At 37.4% G+C, this 21,849-nt stretch overlaps 3 protein-coding genes across 3 annotated transcripts; 2 read left to right on the forward strand and 1 right to left on the reverse strand.

Annotated features, from left to right (window-relative positions):
• LOC109715731 (germin-like protein 3-8) lies at positions 7,715-8,516 on the forward strand. Its single transcript, XM_020240869.1, has one exon. The coding sequence runs from the start codon at positions 7,730-7,732 to the stop codon at positions 8,411-8,413; it is 684 nt and encodes a 227-aa protein (XP_020096458.1). The 5' UTR covers positions 7,715-7,729; the 3' UTR covers positions 8,414-8,516.
• LOC109715740 (germin-like protein 3-8) lies at positions 12,107-12,929 on the forward strand. Its single transcript, XM_020240881.1, has one exon. The coding sequence runs from the start codon at positions 12,123-12,125 to the stop codon at positions 12,789-12,791; it is 669 nt and encodes a 222-aa protein (XP_020096470.1). The 5' UTR covers positions 12,107-12,122; the 3' UTR covers positions 12,792-12,929.
• On the reverse strand, positions 13,509-21,451 carry LOC109715830. Its single transcript, XM_020241023.1, has 4 exons — positions 21,003-21,451; positions 17,809-17,922; positions 16,008-16,223; positions 13,509-14,029 (listed from the first exon to the last, which is right to left on the reverse strand). Exons 1-4 carry the CDS (start codon positions 21,339-21,341, stop codon positions 13,817-13,819), a joined length of 882 nt encoding a protein of 293 aa, XP_020096612.1. The 5' UTR covers positions 21,342-21,451; the 3' UTR covers positions 13,509-13,816.

Consider the following 21,849-nt stretch of genomic DNA (forward strand, 5'->3'; position numbering starts at 1 on the left):
AGATTTAGCTTCAGGAGCTAATTTTATTATTGTATCACCGTTGTTAGTGCGTGGTGGATACTTAGATTAATGTAGGCCGAGGTTATGCTCGTACTGAGGAGCCGAGCTCATTTTTGTCACGCCCCGGGGTCCCCTTTTTGTTTGAAATACAGCGGAAAAGCGTTTGAATTTTTTTTTTTTTGAAAACCTGACCCCAGAGTATGCCAGATCCGCCACAAATACAGGAAATCCACTGTTCACACGGACAGAGTCTCCCCTGTACTTGCACGGCGTCACACGAGTACAAAAGTACAAACANAATATGTATTTTTGGATTTTCTCGAAATCCGTGCGTCAAACTCAAAATCCGTCAGTGCCATTAGTTCCAGAACAGCTGAACCGGTCGAAACGAGCTATTGGACCGCTAAGAACGGAGTCCGATACGCGCCAGAAGCCTACTCTACTCCATGGTTTCTCCGGAAAATCGGAGTTACTATTCACTTAAGTGAAAACTAATAATCGCGTAACTTCTCCGTTTTAGCTCATTTTCTCCTGAAACTTGACGAGTGCTTATGTAATTAGATTACACACATAAACATCGTCAACAGAGAGTTTAGTTGCACTGTAAAAAATCTCAGTCCTTACAATTTTACAGTGAAGTTTAAACTGTTCTGTGCTATCGAGTGCCGTCGGGGCTGACGAGGGCATGAGATGTTTACATCTTGCCTCAGATTGTGCCGAGGGCATGAGATGTTTACATCTTGCCTCAGATTGTGCCGAGGGCATGTAAACCTTGGTTGTTAGATTAGTTTGACCCATTTGTATTGACTATAGTCTGTGTGAGCCTGATTAAGCTTGACAGAGACATGCTTGCATACTCGGTTGGATCGCTCCCACGAGTGCCGCTTCGGAGTGAGGCTTTACTTGCATTGATATCACAGCAGTCCCGTTTGGGCAATTTCTTGGACCGGCTACCCTCGTGGGTGGTGTGCGGTGTAGTTTGGATACAAGCTGGACGGGCCAATCAACAGTCTCTTGAGATTGGGTCACAGTGTAGCTAGTGATGCATTTCTATGTCTACAGAGAGCATGGTTGGATGGCAGCAGTTCAGTAGCATATATCTGTAGAGTGACTTCTAGTTTACTTTACTATCCTTTGCACACCTTACTGTAAACTTAGTGGGTGTGTCGTTGGGGTCGGTGGTACCCACTGAGGACTACTCTGTTTTGCAGTAGTTCTCACACCCAATTGTTGCCACCTTTTTGTAGAGCCGTCCATTGCTGCTGCTGCTGTGGATTCTGACCGAGGCAAGGGAGTCGCGAGCTAGAGTCGCTCCTTTCCTGGTTTTTGTACTAGAGTCGCGATCTAGATCTTGCCATGTACATACTGTTATGGTTAGTCGTACTCGCTGGAGCGAGATTGTGCTGTTGGTTTTTGTATGTACAGTGGACCCTCTAATGTTTATATATATATATATATATATATATATATATATATATATATATATATATATATATATTATGTTCAAGTTTTAGCAGCTCTGTATTTCTTGTTGTAGCTCCTATCTGTTTGCAGGTATGGCTATCGTTTCGTATACACGAAAAATTTCTATGTATAAGGCGGGTCTGTTAGCGTACCCGAGAAAACGTAGTAATCGGCGTGACAACTAATAATTTGATTTAAGCATTTTGGATGAGTGATTGGAGTCCATGTCATGTCTGCTAAATACAAAAATATACATTAGTAGGCCTCCTTTAGCACATGTACATCTGGGTGGGAGACGTTATATAGCTCACAATCACCTTATCTTGATCAGATGTTGAATGAAAAATAACAAAAAAAAAGGGCAACACCGGAAAGCAGCAAATTAGATATCACATGCATCAACTAGATAAATTGAATAAGCAATGCTGTATAAGTGAATCATTTTGACCGACTCATCAGTTCGGCCAAGCCTACGCCCGCCTCATGTTTGGTCCCCACTCTTACAGGTGGTCCGTCAACTTCCAGGTTGTCTAACATATTTATATTAGCCGTCAGCCTCTAGAGGGAAACTCGAGGGGCCTGACCCCATTGAGTATCATATTTCATATGTCAAGCATAATTGGACTCATGTAGCCTATAGTAAAATGCGATGATCAAATAGATTATAACAGTACTGTCCAGTGCCCTCTAGCACTATAATCTCCTATTACACTGCCTAGTGTTGTCTAACTGCCCCTTGGCCTTTTCTTAGTTTTAGTATAATAGTACATAGACAGTATCCATAAGATAATCACAAATAATAGAAAAATAATGAGGCACCTACATGTATATAACTCATCTCACTAATAGTACAAAACTATAGGATCTCTTCAGCATGATCACAAAGATGTCTAGATAATGATATTCCCACAATAATACTAATAGATATTACAAGCATATCGATCATACAAGAAATAGACATAATGATTAGTTTACCTTTTTCGGCGACATGAAATCCACTTGGTGGTACTCCAAGAAAGGCAAGGAAACGACATGCTCGAACACCCTCTTCCTCAATAGTACCAAAGTTCCAACCAGAAAACCTCAAAATATCAACTATTAAATCATAACTGAAAACATATATAGAGTAAAATTCTAATTAATTCCCAATCAATACCATCAGCTCATCTTCTACTTACCTCCAATACTAACCAAAACTCTCATCCTCCTCACTGGGGATAAGGGTCACCCTTTAACCCCCCCTCCCTCCACCCATCCCCGAACCAAATGCTATGTAAAAGTTCCACCACTCAACAACATATGCCTCATAGGTCCTTAACAGAACATAAACAAGATGAACATTCATCTTCTGGACTCTCTCAATCTGAGTTCTTCCAAGCAAAGGAGAAAAAGAGGACAAAGAAAAGAAAGAGAGAAGCTCCACTCAACAACATATGCCTCCTAGGTCCTCAGCAGAACAAAAACAAGATGAACAGTCACCTTCTGCACTCCCTCAAGCTGAGTTCTTCCAAGCAAAGGAGAAAAAGTGGACGAAGAAAAGAAAGAGAGAAGCTCAAAGTAACCAACTAGGTGAGAAAGAAAGTCAGCTGGGCACAACCCTGGTCTATTTATAGACATGCAACATTTGTAGAAAAGGCCTTAGAATTTCAAAATCAGCTTCAATGCAAAAGATTCGAGATTCAGGCGCTTAGAACCCACTTTCGGGAGTTCAAAACTTCATAGCCGTAGGCTTTCAGGTGCGCGCACATTGCAATGGGCCACCCGATCAAACCTGTCGCAGATGCTTCCACACACTTTCAAGCGCCAAGACTATGCGCCCAAAAGTCCTGCTACAAGTCACCTGCTCACTGCTCGCCACTCAACTCAGCCTTATGTTTTTCGAATTGCTACAATAACTTTTGGGCATCTAAATCATAGCATGCATGAGCAGTGACTCCCTCATCAGGATCCACCTACGATACATCCAGGAGTTTGGAATCACCATCCGGATCCTCTGCTCCTTAGTTCGCCACTTACGGGCGCCCTAAACCACTCCCGAGCATCTAAAGAGGCTTAAAAAGCACAAATTAATCTTACTTTGATCTCCGGAGTCCATTCTCGCATCCATTTTCTACCAAAATGGCCTCTAACTCAGTCCGACACTCAATAGAAGTGCTAACCATCACCCATACTGTAACCTTACCTAACACTCCAATGAGTTAGTTGTATTAGTGGGCTGGTCTTTACAATGTGTGCAAAATAAAATTAATAAAAGTTAAATGGTCATTGCAACGATTGACATATATGATTATGCTTGCATTTTGTTTTCCTAATTGTTTCATTATTTGTGCAATTGTTTATTACTATTTTCTTCCAATTTGTTGAATGATTGGGATTGAATTTTTCAACTTATTTTGTTAGTGTGCTAAGTTGGATTCTTTTTGAATCAGCTTAGGCGCATAATTTTACGAGCACTTTTTTTTGTTCTTTTAGACATCGTTTGGTTCGGGTATAAGTAAGAACTAGTTATACCGGGGATAGGTACAAGAATGAATTTTCGTAGGAACAACGGTATTTTTTTTTGTTTGGATGAAAATGTGAGTGTAAGCTGGAACTAGAAAAATTATGTTTGGATGAAAATCTGAGTATAAGGTAGAATAGTTTGTAGTTATAGATAGAAAATAATAATTTTACCTCTATAATTGAATTTAACATTTTAAACTAATAATTTTAAATTAAAAATTTTAACTTTTAAATTTTAAAATTTGAAATTAAAATTAAAACTTATAATTTTCAAAATTTAAATTTTAAATATCAAATTTTAAATTTAAGATCAAATTTAAATTTGAAAGATATAAAATATAAAATTTTAAATTTTAAATCTAAAAAATTAAATTTAAAATTTAAAAATTACAAATATCAAATTTATAATTTAAACATTAAAATTTATAATTTAAAATTATAAATTTAAATTTTAAAAAACTAAATTATAAATTTTAGAAATTAAAATTAGAATTAAAATTAAAAATCTATCTCTCTCTCTCTCTCTCTCTCTCTCTTTCTACCACCCCTTGTTCCACCCCTTGGTTGGAACACTTGTTCAAGGCCCCCCTTGTACCAGGTTGGGGTGGAACAAATGTTCCACGCCCCTCCAAATTATGTTTGGGTACAAGAGGGGGGATAACCCCCTTATCCCCCTCTCTTGTACCCATTCCAAATAGGGTGTTAGGCTTCGTTGGTTTGGGTATTAGTAGGAACTAGTTATTCCATGGATAGATACAAATATGGATATTTGTAAGAACAAGAGTAATTTTTTGTTTGGATGACAATGTGAATATAAGTAAGAACAAGAGAAATAGTATTTGGATGGTTTTTGGAAATATGAGAAATAGTGGGTAGTTGAAATTTAAAATTTCCAAAATACCCCTCTTTCTTTTAATATGAAGTTGAACCAATTTTTAATTTTAAATTGTTTGTAATATGTATTAATTTGGGAATGTACTGGCAAATTTAAAAGTAAGGATTTAAATTTGAGAAATAGTGTTTGGGTGGTTCGGCACGAAGCGGCGGCGTGACAACCTCAGATCTAGGGTTCCGCACGAAAAAAGAACCTCAGATCTAGGGTAAAACCACGCCGCGAGGAAGAAGAAGGGAGGAGGCACGGAGAAGAAGACGAGGTTGCGCAGATTTCTCCTAAAATCTAGGGTTCGGCACCACGCGGCGATTTCTTCTCCTCGGATCTAGGGTTCGGCACCAAGCGCGAGAATTTCTCCACAGAGGCGGTGCCGTGCGCCCATCGGATCTAGGGTACGCCGCGAAGAAGGCACCTCTTTAGATCGCACAAGCCACGAGGAGGAAGAAGGGAGGAGGCACGAAGAAGGCGAAGAGAGGAAGAGGAACAGTGGTCATGAGTTATTGAGTGCGGGTTTTCAGGGATGGAGAAAAAGGCGAAGAGAGGAACAGTAGAGGGGAGCGCGGGGGTTTCCAGAGATGCCCCCGGTACAAGAGAGGGGGATAAGGATTGGAACAATATTGTTCCAATCTTGGGTCCTACCCAAAGCGGGTTATCCCTGGGATAACCCGCTAGGGTTCCCACCCTCATTAAATCTTGTTTGGGTACAAGATGAGGGATAAAAGCTTTATCCCCCATCTTGTACCCAATCCAAATGCAGCGTTAGAGGATGTTTTGATTAGGTACAAGAGGGGGATAAGAACTTATCCCCCCTTTTGTACCCAAACAATAATTTGGGTGGGTGGGAACAAGCTTGGTCCCACCTTTGTTAGAGAGAGAGAGAGAGAGAGAGAGAGAGAGATATACACATGTATATACATACATGTATATACATGTATAACAGTGCACAAGAGGATAAATAGTGCAACAAGAGAAAAAACAGTGCAATAAGAGGAGAAACAATATAAATATCTCTTAAAGGGGTGCAGTTTAAGATAAAAAATAGTGTAACATGAGGAGAAATGATGCAACATGAGGAGAAATGATGCAACAAGAGAAGAAACAGTGCAACAAGAGGAGAAACAGTATAAATATCTCTTAAAGGGGTGCAGTTTAAGATAAAAACTGTGTAACAAGAGAAAAAATGGTGCAACAAGAGGAGAAACAGTGCAACTTGCGTTTAAATAGTGTAATTTTTATCTTAATGGATCCAGTTTACATCTGAAAGAGTGCAATAAGAAAAGAAACAGTGTAAATATTTCTCAAAGAGTGTAATTTTCGTTTAAAGAGTGTAATTTTAATCTTAAAGCTGCAGTTTACATCTTAAGTAGTGCAACTTATAATTTTTTTTTGCAGTTAACGATGCAATTTCATCTTCATACTTCTTTTTATATAATTTTTTATCTTTATTTTTTTTCTGTTTTTTCTATAATTTTTTTTTATCACCCTCTCTGCCAACAGTCACAGCGCCGGTGAGGACGTCGCTAAGGACCCCCCGCTCCGAGGCTGCAGCGCCGCAGTGACCTCCACGGTGTCGGCGTCGGCGCCGGCGAAAATGCATCGTCGTCGGAGGCGACAGAAAAGGAGGGAGAGGGAGAGGGAGAGGCGAGAAGGGCGGGGAAGAGCGAGAGAGGCGTCGTCGTCGGAGACGGTCGAGGAGAGTCGGGAAAGAAAAGAAAAGAAAAGAAAAAGTCGCGGCGCGGCCTTGGCGGGGTCGGAGGCGAGGAAGGTGGGGGGTGCGTGGGCGAGGGTAAGGACGGGGGCGAGAGCATGAGGGTAAGAGGCGAGGCGGACCGTTTCCGCCTCCGCCTCTGCCTTCGTTACTTTTTTCGGCGAGAAAAAAAAAAAGAACGAAAGAAACGAAGAGGAGAGAGAAAGAAGAAAGAGAAATAGTAATAAGGGTATTTTGGTTAGTTTGCTGAAAAAACGGACCGAATCTGCAAAAACGAAAAAGGTGGCCCAATTTTGCAAAAGCCCAAAATAAGTGGATTTTTTATGTAAATTGGCCTAAATTTTATGTATTATTAATAAGGTTTATTATTAATATATGAATATATTTAATCTATATATAAAAATTATAATAATAATATATATAGTATATTAATTATTATATATTTATTATATAGCCAAATTTTTGATTCCGAATTTTTAATTGGTGAACGTATAATATCCGTATAAATCACGTATCCGAATAATTACCGAATCCATTTTTTAACCGTATTTTTTAACGAATTTAAAAATTAAAAGACGAATTTTATCCGAATTATATCCGTACCGAATTTTTGTCGAATCCGAATTAACTAACTATGGATGTGATGCCACTGTTGTATAGAAAACTATCTTTACTTTTGGAATTTACACAAGAATATTTAAAAAGTTATTGATAAAAGTAATGCGAAAAAACTGATATTTGAACAGTGCAGGGTTTACTCTATTTTTTGAGAATACCGATAGTATTGCTTATTGTGACGGACAAATTTATGACTTAAAAATTAACAGTAAATATATTCGGACCTTTAATTACGAATTTTTTAAGTTGTGCCTTACGTATTGTGGAATGACCGAGTCCAAAATTTTAATATTTCAACATAAGATGTGTAATTCCGAGCCAACTGAAGACAAAATTACCAACTCCACTAAATCTGGAGGAAAAGTTCACGAAAAATGCAAAGTCAACGAACAAAGTTGATAGACTTTTGAACTCTTCAGAGTTCAAATTAACTACGCCTATAAAATCATAAGCATGCATGTACATCTTAATTACTACTATATAAGAAGAACCACCTATCATCCTCCCTTTCACCACGAACAAGCAAAACAAATTGCACATAAACCATGGCGTACTCCAGTTCCAAACCTGCAGGATCACTCTTCCTAGTCACGGCGACGATCTTCCTGATCATCTCTTCTTGCCGCGCCGACCCCGACCCCCTGCAGGACTTCTGTGTCGCCAACCTCCAGGCGACCGACATAACCGTCGACGGCTTTCCCTGCAAGCCGACATCCTCCGTCGTCTCCGATGACTTCTTCTTCTCGGGCCTGTCCGCCCCGGGCAACACCAACAACATGTTCGGCTCGAACGTCACCCAGGGCAACGTCGCGAGCTTCCCCGGCCTCAACACGCTCGGCCTCTCCATGAACCGGGTCGACTTGGTCCCCGGCGGCATCAACCCCCTCCACAGCCACCCGCGCTCCACCGAGCTCGGGTTAGTCATCCAGGGGGAGGTGCTGGTCGGCTTCGTCAGCACCGCCAACGCGTTCTACTCCAAGACTTTGAAAGCCGGCGAGAACTTCGTGATCCCGAGGGGGCTGGTTCACTTCCAGTACAACGTCGGGACGGGGAACGCGGTGGTGATCACGGCGTTCAACAGCCAGCTGCCGGGCGTCGTGTTGGCGCCGTTCACGCTGTTCGGGTCGACGCCGGCTATCCCAAATGATGTGCTGACCAAGACATTCCAGGTTGATCAGAATGTGATCAATCTATTGAAGTCTAAATTTTCAGGATCATCTAATTATTAATTAGTGTAGTAGCACATTCGTGCTACAGTGAAATTTGTATTTGTTACGTACCTATATGTCATTATTGTATTTGCTGTCTACTTAATGAATAACCGGCGTCTTGATTGCTGGCCATCTATTAATTCTTCCGGTTCAACTGCTCATCTGAGGAGATCCTATATATAGTTTAGTGCTATTAATTAGTGAGATGAGTTATATAGATGCATGCATGGTTATTTTTTTATTATCTGTGATTATCTTATGTATGCTGATTGTGTACTATTTTACTGAAAATTAAGAAAAGGTCTAGAGGCAGTTAGACAGCAGTAGGCAGTGAAATAGGAGATTATAGTGCCAGAGGGCACTTGACAGTACTGTTATCATCTTTTGATCATCGCATTTTACTATAGGCTGCATAAGTCAAATTGTGCTTGACATATGCAACATGATATTCAGTGAGGTCGCGCCCCTCTAGTATCCCCCTAGAGGCTGACGGCTGATATAAATGTGTTAGATTGCTTGCAAGTTGATGGACGACCTGCAGGAGGGGACCAAGCATGAGGGAGGGGCAGGCTTAACCGGACTAATGAGTTCGTCGAAATGATTCGCTTACACAGCATTGCTTATTCAGTTATCTAGTTGATGGATGTGATATCTGATTTGCTGCTTTCTGGTGTACGTATAATTTTAGATGTATGGTAGTTTATTTTACTTTCAACTCAATTATATCCTACTATTTTTATTATTCGGTTTACTATTATTGCCTCTAGTAGAGTTAGTAGTGTAGTTCTTCATTGTCGTTGAATGTAACGTACCCACTAGGGACGGCTATTCAATAATTTTCATTCCCTGTTTTTGTTTTTTTTTTTTTTAGGGTCTGATCAAGATAAGGTGATTGTGAGCTATATAACGTCTCCCACCCAGATATAGACGTGTTAAAGGAGAACCACTAGTGTATATTTTTGTATGTAGCAGATTGTATATATATATTTTATTAGCGATGCCGGTGGGTGATTGTACATATATAGTTTCATTTTGGACTATATGGATGTAATATGTACAATTATTGCTATATTTTATTGATGTTGATAGACTCTAATACATGTTTATATGATACACATTCCTTTTACTTGTATTTGAATAGGATCGATGTTTGTGAACGCTTCGTATGTGCCAAGTGCGTCCTCATGCATATGACGGGTCTATTAGCGCACCCGAAGGATTTCGCTATAGCCCTAGGCGTGACATAGACTCCAATCACTAATCCAAAATACTTAAATCAAATTATTAGTACTGATGTACGATATATTTTGATGATATGTCCACCTTTCCTCAATTAGGGTTGTCCTCATTGGGCCCAACACACAGCTTTAATATGCTCGGCTGACCCAATCGAACTCGTAGCCCAAAATTATCAAGTGATGTTAGACTCATCAGACTAATCTTTCGGCTTGCACTAGTAATATAGCTTTGATACCAAATGTAACATGACGGACTATATATTAGCAGTAATAACTTATTAGGTTCAAATCATTAGCTCAAAATTTTTATGTCTAATTATTAGTACTAATATACTATTGAAGAGTAACGTACGCCACTTGGGCTATACTCATTTTGCTTTATTGTACAGTACTACAAATGCCATAAGGCAATAAAACACAAAAGTTTTATATAAAATGTAGCTCTCTCATAGAATTTTCCAGATGGTAGTTAGGTGTCCTTCATCAAGTTAGTATATTTAATTTGGATTCTTCACAAAATTATGTGTTTGTAATTAAAAATTTATTTTTTAGTTTGACGGTGGTAATTGAAAAACTTAATTGGATGAAGGACATTCAATTGCGACCTACGAAATTTTCTGTAAGTGTTTCCTTATAAACTCTATCCCAATAATAACACAAACACATAATAAACAATAATTAATATGATTAATTTCATATGTGCCCTTCCTTCAAGCTCTAATTATATGAAAATCCTCCAAAAATTGTCAATACAATAAATATTCTCAATTTTTAGTAAAATCATCAAATTTCCTATAATATATACGATTAGTCCACCCAAAATATGACTTAAATATCTATTTTAATGAATATTTGTAATTTTAATGAATGATTTTGATAATTTTTAGGTTTTATATAGAATTTTCTTCTGATTTTCTTGTCATCATTATTCAAGCTGTCAAAAACATGGCGAACATGTATAAATGTATAGATTAAAATAAAAGAGTTTTGGTGGGTTCAAACTCAAGAGTTTCTGTAAGATAACTAATTATTCCAAAAATCTAAACTGCTAATTTTTAATCAATTTTATTCAACAAGAATTAATCAAACTGTTGTCGTAATTAATGATGCATCTCATCTCAAGAAGGATGATTTGAATCAGTCTTAGGCAATGACAGCTTTATTGGTAAAGACTCTTTCTTTGCACTTAAAAAAAAGTTATCATTGTTTGTTAAGAATAAATGAAGGACTATCCCACATATTTATCTCAATTAAGACATGCATGCAGTAGAAAATTCAACTTTTTCTGGCAGCAATGCTTGAATTGGAGCATTGACATGCATATATATATTGTCTATTACGTGAATCTAGCTTTAATTAATCTTCTGCAGTGGAAACACAAAACCACATTACACGGCGGAAGAGCCGACTTACTCATAACAGATTACAGCTAGATCTATATAATAAAACTTATTAAGGAGTTTATGAGTCATTTTTAATTAGATTGATTTTTGATAATATGGTATCAGAGTCGTCCCTAACCCTCTCGTTAGAGTTCATGAGTACGTGTCCATGTTTGCCATTTGTATTGATATGCTAGGCCTATCAAAACAACTTAGTGCATGTTGAATTGTTCTCAATTCAAAAGTCATGAATAAATTTTGAAATTAATCTTTTGTAAATATATACCCTTATCAGTTAAGAAACATATCTTATAATGGATATTTATTATATGTTAATAAATATCCCAATCCTTATCCTAATCTATAGGAGATTCAGGATATTTAGGGGTTCCGTTATTTTATATATACGCCCCCGTTTTCTCCCGTAGAAGAGACGATCGAATACGATCTAATTCGAGAATCCAGAAAATCTTCCTTCTTCTCTCTCCTCTTCCTCTCTGGGATTTCCACCTACGTTCCCGGGGTTTTAGGGTGTGGACATAGGAGAGGACTCTGGTAGCTCTCTCCGATTGGCATCCGTGACGTAAGGCGATCCGTTCCGTGACGTAAGGCGTACGCGTGGAAGAAGACGAGAAACGTGGGAGATCCAGAAGCATCGAGACAAGAACGATCCAAGAAGGCTTGTAAAACAAGCAACCCGATCCGATTCCGGTTCCCGGATACGTTGGCTATCCGGTTTGTAAGTTTCCGCTGCCTATTATTTCCAACAGTAAAAAAGTGTGAAACTTATCTAAACTATAGTATATTTTGATTAAACTATCTGGTTTTTTAAACATCTTGAATTCATGTATCTAATCTTCTATTTTATTTGAATCCGACAATTTAATAATTTTTTCTACTTCAGATTTTCGGTCCGCGTTTTATTTTTGCCTGATTATGAGGAGAATAGTCAATGGAAAAGAAAGTTAATTGTTTGAGCACCCTCTGAACTCTTCAAACCACTTGCATCATGCATGTATCTTAATTAGTTACCACTATATATATATAAAGATCGCTCTGCTGCATCCTCTCATCTCAAAAACATCAGAACATCTCCCCAGTTAAACAATGGAGTACTCCAATTCCAAACCAGGATCGCTCCTTATCCTTTTCGCCACCGTATTCCTGATCATCTCCTCTTGCCGCGCTGATCCCGACCCTCTGCAGGACTTCTGCGTCGCCAACCTCCAGGCGACCGACATAACCGTCGACGGCTTTCCCTGCAAGCCGACATCCTCCGTCGTCTCCGACGACTTCTTCTTCTCAGGCCTGTCCGCCCCGGGTAACACCAACAACATGTTCGGGTCCAACATCACCCAGGCCAACGTCGCAAACTTCCCCGGCCTCAACACGCTCGGCCTCTCCATGAACCGGGTCGACTTGGTCCCTGGCGGCATCAACCCGCTCCACAGCCACCCGCGCGCCACCGAGCTCGGATTCATCCTCCAAGGAGAGGTGCTGGTCGGCTTCGTCAGCACCGCCAACGCGTTCTACTCCAAGACTGTGAAAGCCGGCGAGAGCTTCGTGATCCCGAGGGGGCTGGTTCACTTCCAGTTCAACGTCGGGACGGGGAATGCGGTGGTGATCACGGCGTTCGACAGCCAGCTGCCGGGCGTCGTGTTGGCGCCGTTCACGCTGTTCGGGTCGACGCCGGCGATCCCGAATGATGTGCTCACCAAGACTTTCCAGGTTGATCAGAGTGTGATCAATCTCTTCAAGTCCAAGTTCGGGAACTAATTAATTAACTCTTACGATGTTTGATTAATTTGTCTATTGATTCTTAAAATTAATTATTTTGTATTATTTACTATATATTATTTGTTTGTGCAGTAGCCAGTATGCCTGTTGAATAATTATATGGTTGTGATCTTAAGAATAAATGAATAATTGGTGAAAAAATTTATGTAATCGTTGTCTGTTACTTTATCGGCCTTTTCTGCATTGCATGTTTCAAGTATTCGAGAGATTTTTTTTTTTCAAAGTCTCTTGTTCTTCTCAAAATTAGAGACTTCGTACAAAGACATCTGACAATTTCCTCACACCCACTATTTGCATTCACGACTTTATTCGGAAAAAAAAAAACAATAATAAGAGAAATTGCCCACATCTAAAAACTATAAGTTACTGGATCATTTAACAGGACCTTTTGATTATTTGGACCCACATCTAAAAACTATAAGTTACTGGATCATTTAACAGGACCTTTCGATTATTTGGACCATTTTAATTTGAGCAATCAAATAAATAAAATGAAATGCAATCATCAGTTCAACACAGTAAGAAAGTGAAAGAAACCTTGCTTGTAATTTATCAAAACAAGCTAACTGAATATTATCAAACAATTTCAACAGCTATTTACTGGAATTCAAAGAAAATGAAATAACAAATGTATTCTTCTCTTTTTTGCTAGAAAAGAAAAAAAAAGGAAGAAAAAAAGAAAAAAAAAAAAAAGGGTTAGTTCTATGAGAGCCTTTTCATGTTACAAGAGCCAAATTGCTCATTAAAATGTTCTATACACCAAGTGAGAGGAACCTCCAAAACAAGAGGAGGATACAAGAGCCAAAATACTCATGAAACCAAATGATCAGAAACACCTGCTTCTAATCACCCATAACCACAAAGGATACAAGATCGTCCTCCGCAACAATAAGCCAAAATACTCATGCAACCAAATGATCAGAAACACCTACTCCTAATCACCCGTAACCGCAACATGTCATTTATCTGAATTACATGCCCTATTCTTTTTTCTTCTTTTTTTTTCATGAGGAGCTGGTGCGAGAGTTCCTGCAGAATGATGATCCACCTCCTGAGCCAGCGGGTGATGGAGAAGAAGCCATAAATTGGGCCCCGGGAGATGATAGAGGAAGGCTTGCGGCATGGGCTAGTTGTCCCATCAACGGAAAGCCAGATGGACTATTTGATGCAGCATAAGTCGTCGATGGGTGGGCTCCGAGTCCTCTTGAGGGGTTACTCTGCAATTTATATGGTGCATCATATATTGAGGAGTTTGTTTTCAATAATCAAATCACAACATAATGTTCATCAGGAAGCTTAGGCATACAAAGAAGGTAACAATTTGCAAATACTACACAAACTATAGAGCATATATTAAATGAACTCCTAAGGCCTTGTTTTGATAATGTTGCCTCTTTTATTTTGTTTGTTTTTTTTTTAAAAACACAATTCTGCTCTACGGAGTGTGCAAGTGGATGGTATAGTATTTGCAGTCTCTACATTTGCCGATTTGTTTAGCAACCAAAAACAACTATAGTAACTTTTTCTGCTTCTTTACTTGTCGGTTTTTTTTTTTGGAAAAAAAATGCCTTTTGACATCTGGCAACGTTGCATTGCAAATTAGCCAAACTATGACGAGAGTAGGGAAGCTCATTTGTCCGCACATCCAATCATATAAAATGTTTATACATTAAAATATACAAAAAAAGGCAATAATATCAAAGAAGGCCAAAACTTAAAAGCCTAAGGGTGAGTTTGGTTCCACGTAAAACTGTGGAAAAAAAATTTTCGGTGGAAAAAAATTTTATGTCATTTGTGTTTGGTTTATAGGAAAAGAAAAAGAGTTTTCCATGACAGTTTTTTGGTTGAAAGGAAAAGAAAAGGTAGATGAAAAATTATTTAATATATTTTTTATTATATATATTATTAATATATTATAATTATTATATATTTTCTCTAATTATATATATTATATATTATTAATATATAATAATTATCATAATATATTTAATTATTATAATTTATATTTATAAAAATATTTAAATATATTATATAATATATATATAATAATATATTTAATATTATAAATAAATTATTATATATTTATAAATAAATTATATATATATATATATATATATAGATATATATATATATATATATATATATATATATATATATATGAGTAGAAGCTAGAATACTTGTAAAAGTACCCAAGTGCTATTGTGTGTTTTTTAGCCCTTGGATGGAGAGATGTGAGGTTGAGATGATGGATGGTAGGTCGGTGGTAGGTGTGGTAGGTGAATGTGTTTAATCCAAGGCTGATTAATAATCAAAAAGTGATCCAAGGGCTAAAAACACACAAGTATCACTTGGGTGATATTTGTAAAAGTATTCTAGCCCTACTTTATATATATATATATATATATATATATATAAAATCAAAGAGGACTGGACCTCTCTCTCTCTCACTCAGGCGGTCCACGAGGTGAAGCTCACCTCGTGGACCGCGCACAAAAAATCCTATGAACCCCGCCATTTTCCACTGTAGCTTTTTGTTTTCCGCTCTTGCGGAGCGAAAAACGAAAACCCCAAATTTTCACAGAATCCATAAAAAAAACTTTCGGAGAAAATTTTTTTTACAGAGAACCAAACATCAGAAAAATGTTTTTCAACTGAAAATTAATTTTCAGACTACTTTTACAGCAAACCAAACACCCCCTAAACTATAAATGTTTGACTTTACTATTTCATACAGTGGTATGGTCAAATACCTGACATCAGAGCTTAATAATTCTGAAATGCATAGCATTACATCATAACTTAATAATTCTTTTGTTTAAGGTTTAATCTCCCAGCCATTGCAGTTGGCAATGCAGCCAATTTAGGTGCTGTTTTAATTGTTGCAGTTGAGCTTGCTCATGCAGTTCCAACTGCAGCAGTTGAATTTAAATATATCAAACGAAACACTAGATTGCATCTGCATGCAGTTATAACTATAGCGCAGTTGTAATTACGTGTAACTAAACATCCCCTAAATGTAAGTAAATTTTCTGACCAATGTCACTGCTGCATAATTCTAGCATTTGGGATAATTACAAAGGCCACAACAAACAAATCACATTAGGTACCATTATGAATAATCCATGGCAAAGTAGAAATATTCAATGCAGAGCTAAAATCATAATCTACCACTTCGATATATTAATAATCACTTACATTCTGTTGAAGAGAGCCAAACACAGGCCTGTTCAGAGAGGAAGCAGAGGGGGATGTACTGTGTATCTGATGCAATTGACGCCCATGAGAGCTGTGGCTAGGAGCAGCATCAGATTCACCAGCTGAATCACCACCGAAATTCACCTCCACATGCAGTGGCATTGTCACAGATGACAACATGGTCCGTCGTTTTACTTCTTCTTCAGCATTTAAAATCTGTTGAACAACCAAATTGACCCTTATGTTATAAACTATTAAAGAACAAATGAATGAGACACCGGAAATATATTTTTCCCTTCGTATATGATATAGAGCTTGGATGGGTAATCAAGTACCAAGATGGAAGTTCCTACATTGATATCTAGGTGTGTATTTATCTAGAACAAGGTAGTTGCTATGTAAAGGAGGGTAAAAACTTTTAGCAATCGGTGAAACTTAATCATTAGTTAAAGCAAGTTGTTACAACAGTTCAGCCAAACTGAAATGACCAATAGCACTCAAGTGTAAAAGACAGCAGAACCTAAATTTGTTTGAGAATAGTATCAATAAATAGAGTAGTTGTTATGAAATTAAAAAAAGAAAAAACATTAAAGAGCATGAACTCGACATTAAAATGAAACCAAAAGAATTGTAGCCATAAACATGTATTAGGGAAAGAGTTTAGTGTATTTGAGCTTGCACGCCTGAAAATGAAAAAAGATAGGCTAGAACAGAAAATGATTGGTCATGCAGGAAAAGAGAAAGAGATAGAGGATATAAGACAGCACACAAAGACCTCATATACAGGTGAAAAATTGATGAAAGAACATGGTTTTGAATTTGGCAATGTCTTTTATATAATGGCCCAACAAGACAAGACAAGGAGCCTAAGATCAAACTCGAGATACTAAATGCCAAGCAATTTATACTAAGCCATTCCAACTCTGAATTACATTCCTAAAATGTTTTCAAGGATGGGACTCTTGGGAAATTAGATGTAATCTACACCATATTTTTTGAAGCAAAAATTAACACATATATGCACTTTTAGGCAGTGTTTGGTTGGGAAACAAGAAGGGGAATAAGCCCTTGTTCCCCCTTTTGTTCCCAAATGCCGTGTTTGGTATCCGAGAACAATAGTTTTCGGGTTTCTGGAATAAGCTGGTATAAGGTTGAAACTGTCGTTCCACCCTTTTCCCTGGAACAAGCTTGTTCCCAAGTAAACAAGATTAATTAAAGTCTAAATTTAACTTTAATTATGGAATTAAATCATTAATTAATCTAATTAATATATTTAAATCATTATTTATTGCTTAAATAATAAAATAATTAATTTAATTAATAATCTAATGTATTTATTCATAAACTAATATTTATTTATTGATCAACCATTAATATTTCTATTAATCTAATTAATTTTTTTTTACTAGTTATCTAGCTAAAATAATTTACTAAGTAAAAAGTTAAATTATTTTTTATAATTAATTAATTAATATATTTTTATTATCTTATACAATATTCATAGCTAATAAATTTATTAATTTATTAAATTATTTCTAAGTAATATTTTGATGTTAATTAATTAGATAAAATAAATTATTTAAAATTATAACTCTTATTCCGCTTATTCCAATCTAACCATCCAAACACTATTTATCTTGTTTATAAAAACAACCCTATTTTCATCCAAACGCAAAATTGGTCTAGTTCCTACTTATATCTGAACTTGTACCTATCCCTGAAATAAGCAGTTCTTACTTATGCCAGAACCAAACGCAACCTTATGGTCCATATCAATAACAAATCCGAAAACAAAATTTACCTGCTTCAGCATTTGTACAAGATTGTGCTTTTTCTCATTCAAGACTTGCAACTTGTTCTCCAGCTCTCCTTTGCTCTCCTCTTTTTTCACAATATCTTTGGAGTCATCAATCACCTAAGAAATTCAAAATAGAAAACAAAGAGGCAATGTTAAAAGGCAAGGAATGATTTACAAAAATTTAATATGCACTTTAAGGATATAGTAATGTAGACGAAACATGAGTTCATTCTTCTGGACATATTTATTTCCATCGAAAAAAGAGTTATTAAACTTAGGTACTCCTTGAAGAAATTGTAGGACAGAACTTCGGAAAAGAATATAGTAGTTCACCATATTATGGCACATTTTGCCTGCTATAGGGTGTAGTTTTGTTTGATGAAGTGTGATTTGACTAGGAATACTGATTGAAGTACCATAAACAGCTTCTTCTGCAGAACAATGAGCTGCTCCAAATAGGAGCTAGCCTGAGCTTCATTTTGGTAGCCACTAGCAAAAGCCCCAAACTTTTCTGACTTTCCAAAGACTCAGCTAGAGATGGCTGAAGCTGAAAACAGAGACAGAAGTGACGCCATACAGCCACAAAGGGTAAAGGTACTTTTGTGTTAATTATCTGACACATTGATTACATATGTATAAAGCTAGACAAAGTCATATGCGCAACAGCTAAAGAAATTGGCAGTTATGTAATGTAACTAGAAAAGCACAATAGGCTAAAGAGTAATACGTGGTACATCTGTACATGCACCTGTTAATGAAAAGAAAATTCATGTGATCTAAAAGATAAGCCAACCTGAGTTATGACACGAAACTCTAACAATCAGTTGCTCTTCATAAGCACTTAAATATGTTATTAATCAATCTAAACAAATTACCAAGTTTAAGATATGAATATCCAACGATAATACAATCATTCCTTATTCATCTTTCGAAAATCGGTAAAACAGTCCAGGTTTCAATATAATTTACTTTAGAGCCATTGGTTTTGGAATTACTTGCAAAAGTAGGAAAGAGCTTTAAGAATCCTTATTAGTGTAAAACTATTAATATTAGGAGTATGAGTTAAATTGGCTTATGTTGTTTTATAGGAAAGTCAAAAGTTTGATTGGAGCAAAACTTCTTACTGATTTGATATCGAAAAAATTATGTTTCAGTAGTAGAACAAATTTGGACGTTTCAGGACATCCTTTTAAAGCCATTCTGGTATCAACCAATCCATATGGAGATCCACAAATAGGATGCTTTGTAGTGATTTGTCAGAATAAATAGTTCTATTTGTCTTCTTCACTTCCTCATTTCTAATTTGCTACTCTCGATCCATCTACAGCCCATTGTCTTACCTTTATCATATCTACTATCAGTTGGAAATAAGCCTAATGCAGTTTGCTCTCTTCTGTTGAATTATCAGACCACCACTGGTAGGATTGATATGTTTCAACCCATGAAGTGAAGCTACATCACACATTCAAGTAGAAGAAAATTAAACTTGCAAAATGAGAGTAAGTTTTCACCTATTCACAGATCCAGAGTGGAGAATTATCATTGAAATGTACAAACTCTTAAGCAATGCGCCTAAGATCCGATTTGTAAAAGATGCTTACACGAACTATATCATGGTTAGTAAAACTAATGACAAAGATATTAAATAGATTTATCATGTAACTCAAGCACTCTAATCCTTTATTACAATATGAATAGATTAACCCCATGTTTGCAACAGTATGTCAGACCTCAGAAAATACTTATTGGAACCCCCGCAATTAGGATTGGCTTAACTATTTTTCATATATTTTATAAAGATCTCATCAGAGAGCATAGATCAAAATTTAGGAAAATGAAAAGTATATTCAATCCCCCGAACTTAATAAAATTGGTTGTGGTTTAGGTACATTCAAAAAAGCCATCCTTCCAGGCAAATAAACAATTTTCGCGATACATTGAAAATGGGGCAAAATGTATGGATAGTTCATATATTATCACAATATTTCAATCTGGTCCCCGTACTTAATCATTTAAACCAACTTATTACTCGTCTCTGTGAAACTTTGCATCTAAGTCCAAAAATCCACCGAAAATACTGAGCCCATTTAAGAAGATGATAAAGTGCATCGCTGAAATATGATGCAATTTTTATGGAGGGGTAGTTAAGACATGGGCTAAAACATAAGAAGCGTTTTGTAATTTAGCCTTCTTAGCTACAGAAGAAAAAAAAAACCCTGACTCACCCTGTATGGACATCAGAACATATTATCCAGTCACTAATAGCTTATGCGTTATGGAGATCTTTTTGTGTGATTGCAAGTTAAGAGTTAGATTTTAGCTCTTTAGACGGTCCTGGCATCCATGATTTAGTACGATAAGGCTTTGTTTAGATGCATGAATATCTTGTTTAGTATATATCTCCATAATTTACTTGAGAAGCTTGTACGTTGGTAGATAAAGAGTGTGATCAATGTCCAAAATTGAATATTATATTCAGCCTTCAAATCACTTTTTTGGATAAGATAAATCACCTTATTGGCGAAATATCCCATCCTACCAAAGCATGAATATCAAAACTTCTCAAAGAACAAAAATCAAACTCTTACCTTACAATCACATTAGAAAATCTTTACACCGCATAAGTTATCCCTGGATAACTTATTCCGATTTCCAAATATGGCCTAAGTGTATTTTACCTACAAAGTGTTTTATCTTGTCCCGAAGAAATAGCTAGTATGGTATGCCTTTTTACGCATAACGAAGATTTTACTGTGTTACTATAAGTCATGAGTCTGATTTTAGCTCCTGGGAAGTCTTGGTATCTATAATTTGGTCGGATAGTATATTTTATCCACGAGACAGTTTATCCATTCCGACAGAAAGACTTGAAAACTGAATATGATATGTTTTTCTAAACATTTGATCATAGTGCTCATCTACCAAATACTACGAATTTCTCAAATATCTACCAAATACTACGAATTTCTCAAATAAATGATAGAGATAAGCCGAACAAGATATACATGCATCCAAACATGGCCTGAGTGTATTTTACCTCCCAGGTGATTTATCTTATTCCTAACTTGGAAGGCCGGACATGGCATGTCTTTCTAGATATTTGATCCTATTTTTCATCGATCAAATCCGACAATCAAGATGTTCATGCATGCGAACAGGCCTGCAACACCATTTACAGAACAAATTTTAGGTCTCACCTCCAATTTCGAATCGGCAGCGTCTTCTTTTACCGCCTTTCCGTCCGGGGCGGGCTCGTCTTCTCCATTCTTCGCCGCGGCGCCGCCGATCGCGGGGTTCACCGCTTTCTCCGGTGATTCTTCTGCCTCTTCTTCCTTCACCTTCTTCTCCGTACAGGGGGAGGTGCTGCTAGGGTTTTCGTCGGCGGCGGCTGCGGCGATGCGGGAGAGGGCGAGGGCTCGCCGGCGGAGAAGGTTCTTGAATTGGGGGAGGGAGATGGAGCGGGGGGGGAGAGGCCACCGGCGCGGGGCGTTGGGAACCTTGTGCAGGTTCCCGCGGCTGACGGCCAGCGCCACCATTGTCCGTTCGTCTCCGATCCTGCCGTCGGCAGGTTCCTAAAGTTTAGACGGGAAAGGCGGCGAGATCGGGCTTCGATTCGGCCCGTGACTGCGCCGAACCACAGATTGCGTTTTTGATCCTGGTAGCTCTTAAAATTACTGCCCGCACCAAGCGCATCCGTACAATTCATGCACCACTAATATTAGTAACCAATGCGATGCGCGGACAGATAACTAGAAAAAAAATAAAAAAAATGTCTACAGAGAAAGAGTACACAGCGAAGCGATGATAAGATATGGGATTCATCTTGCCGATGAAGGAAGGTAATAGTTGGAGGAAGTGGAAGAGGAACAATTCGGCCTAATACAGAGGTGTAATCCGATTCGGTTCAGATCAAGCAAAAAAGAGAAAATTATATGGAGCAGCTTAACCAGCTCAAGAAGCCCAAACTCAACAATGATTGATTTTGTTCAAGTAAAGAAAGAAAAAAAAAAAATTTCAGATCAGTCCATGCAAAGAAAAAAATAT

This window comes from Ananas comosus, linkage group 9 (genome assembly GCF_001540865.1).
Source record: "Ananas comosus cultivar F153 linkage group 9, ASM154086v1, whole genome shotgun sequence".
Classification (NCBI taxonomy): Eukaryota; Viridiplantae; Streptophyta; class Magnoliopsida; order Poales; family Bromeliaceae; genus Ananas; species Ananas comosus.

What these genes read in the sequence shown, in the direction of transcription:
- LOC109715731 (XM_020240869.1), top strand. Translation starts at nt 7,730, where the DNA reads ATGGCGTACTCCAGTTCCAAACCTGCAGGATCACTCTTCCTAGTCACG.
- LOC109715740 (XM_020240881.1), top strand. Translation starts at nt 12,123, where the DNA reads ATGGAGTACTCCAATTCCAAACCAGGATCGCTCCTTATCCTTTTCGCC.
- LOC109715830 (XM_020241023.1), bottom strand. Translation starts at nt 21,341, where the DNA reads ATGGTGGCGCTGGCCGTCAGCCGCGGGAACCTGCACAAGGTTCCCAAC. An exon ending in TTGTACAAATGCTGAAGCAG is followed by an intron (nt 16,224 to 17,808) that starts GTAAATTTTGTT and finishes GTTGTTCAACAG; the next exon opens with ATTTTAAATGCTGAAGAAGA. An exon ending in TTGGCTCTCTTCAACAGAAT is followed by an intron (nt 14,030 to 16,007) that starts GTAAGTGATTAT and finishes TATAAATTGCAG; the next exon opens with AGTAACCCCTCAAGAGGACT.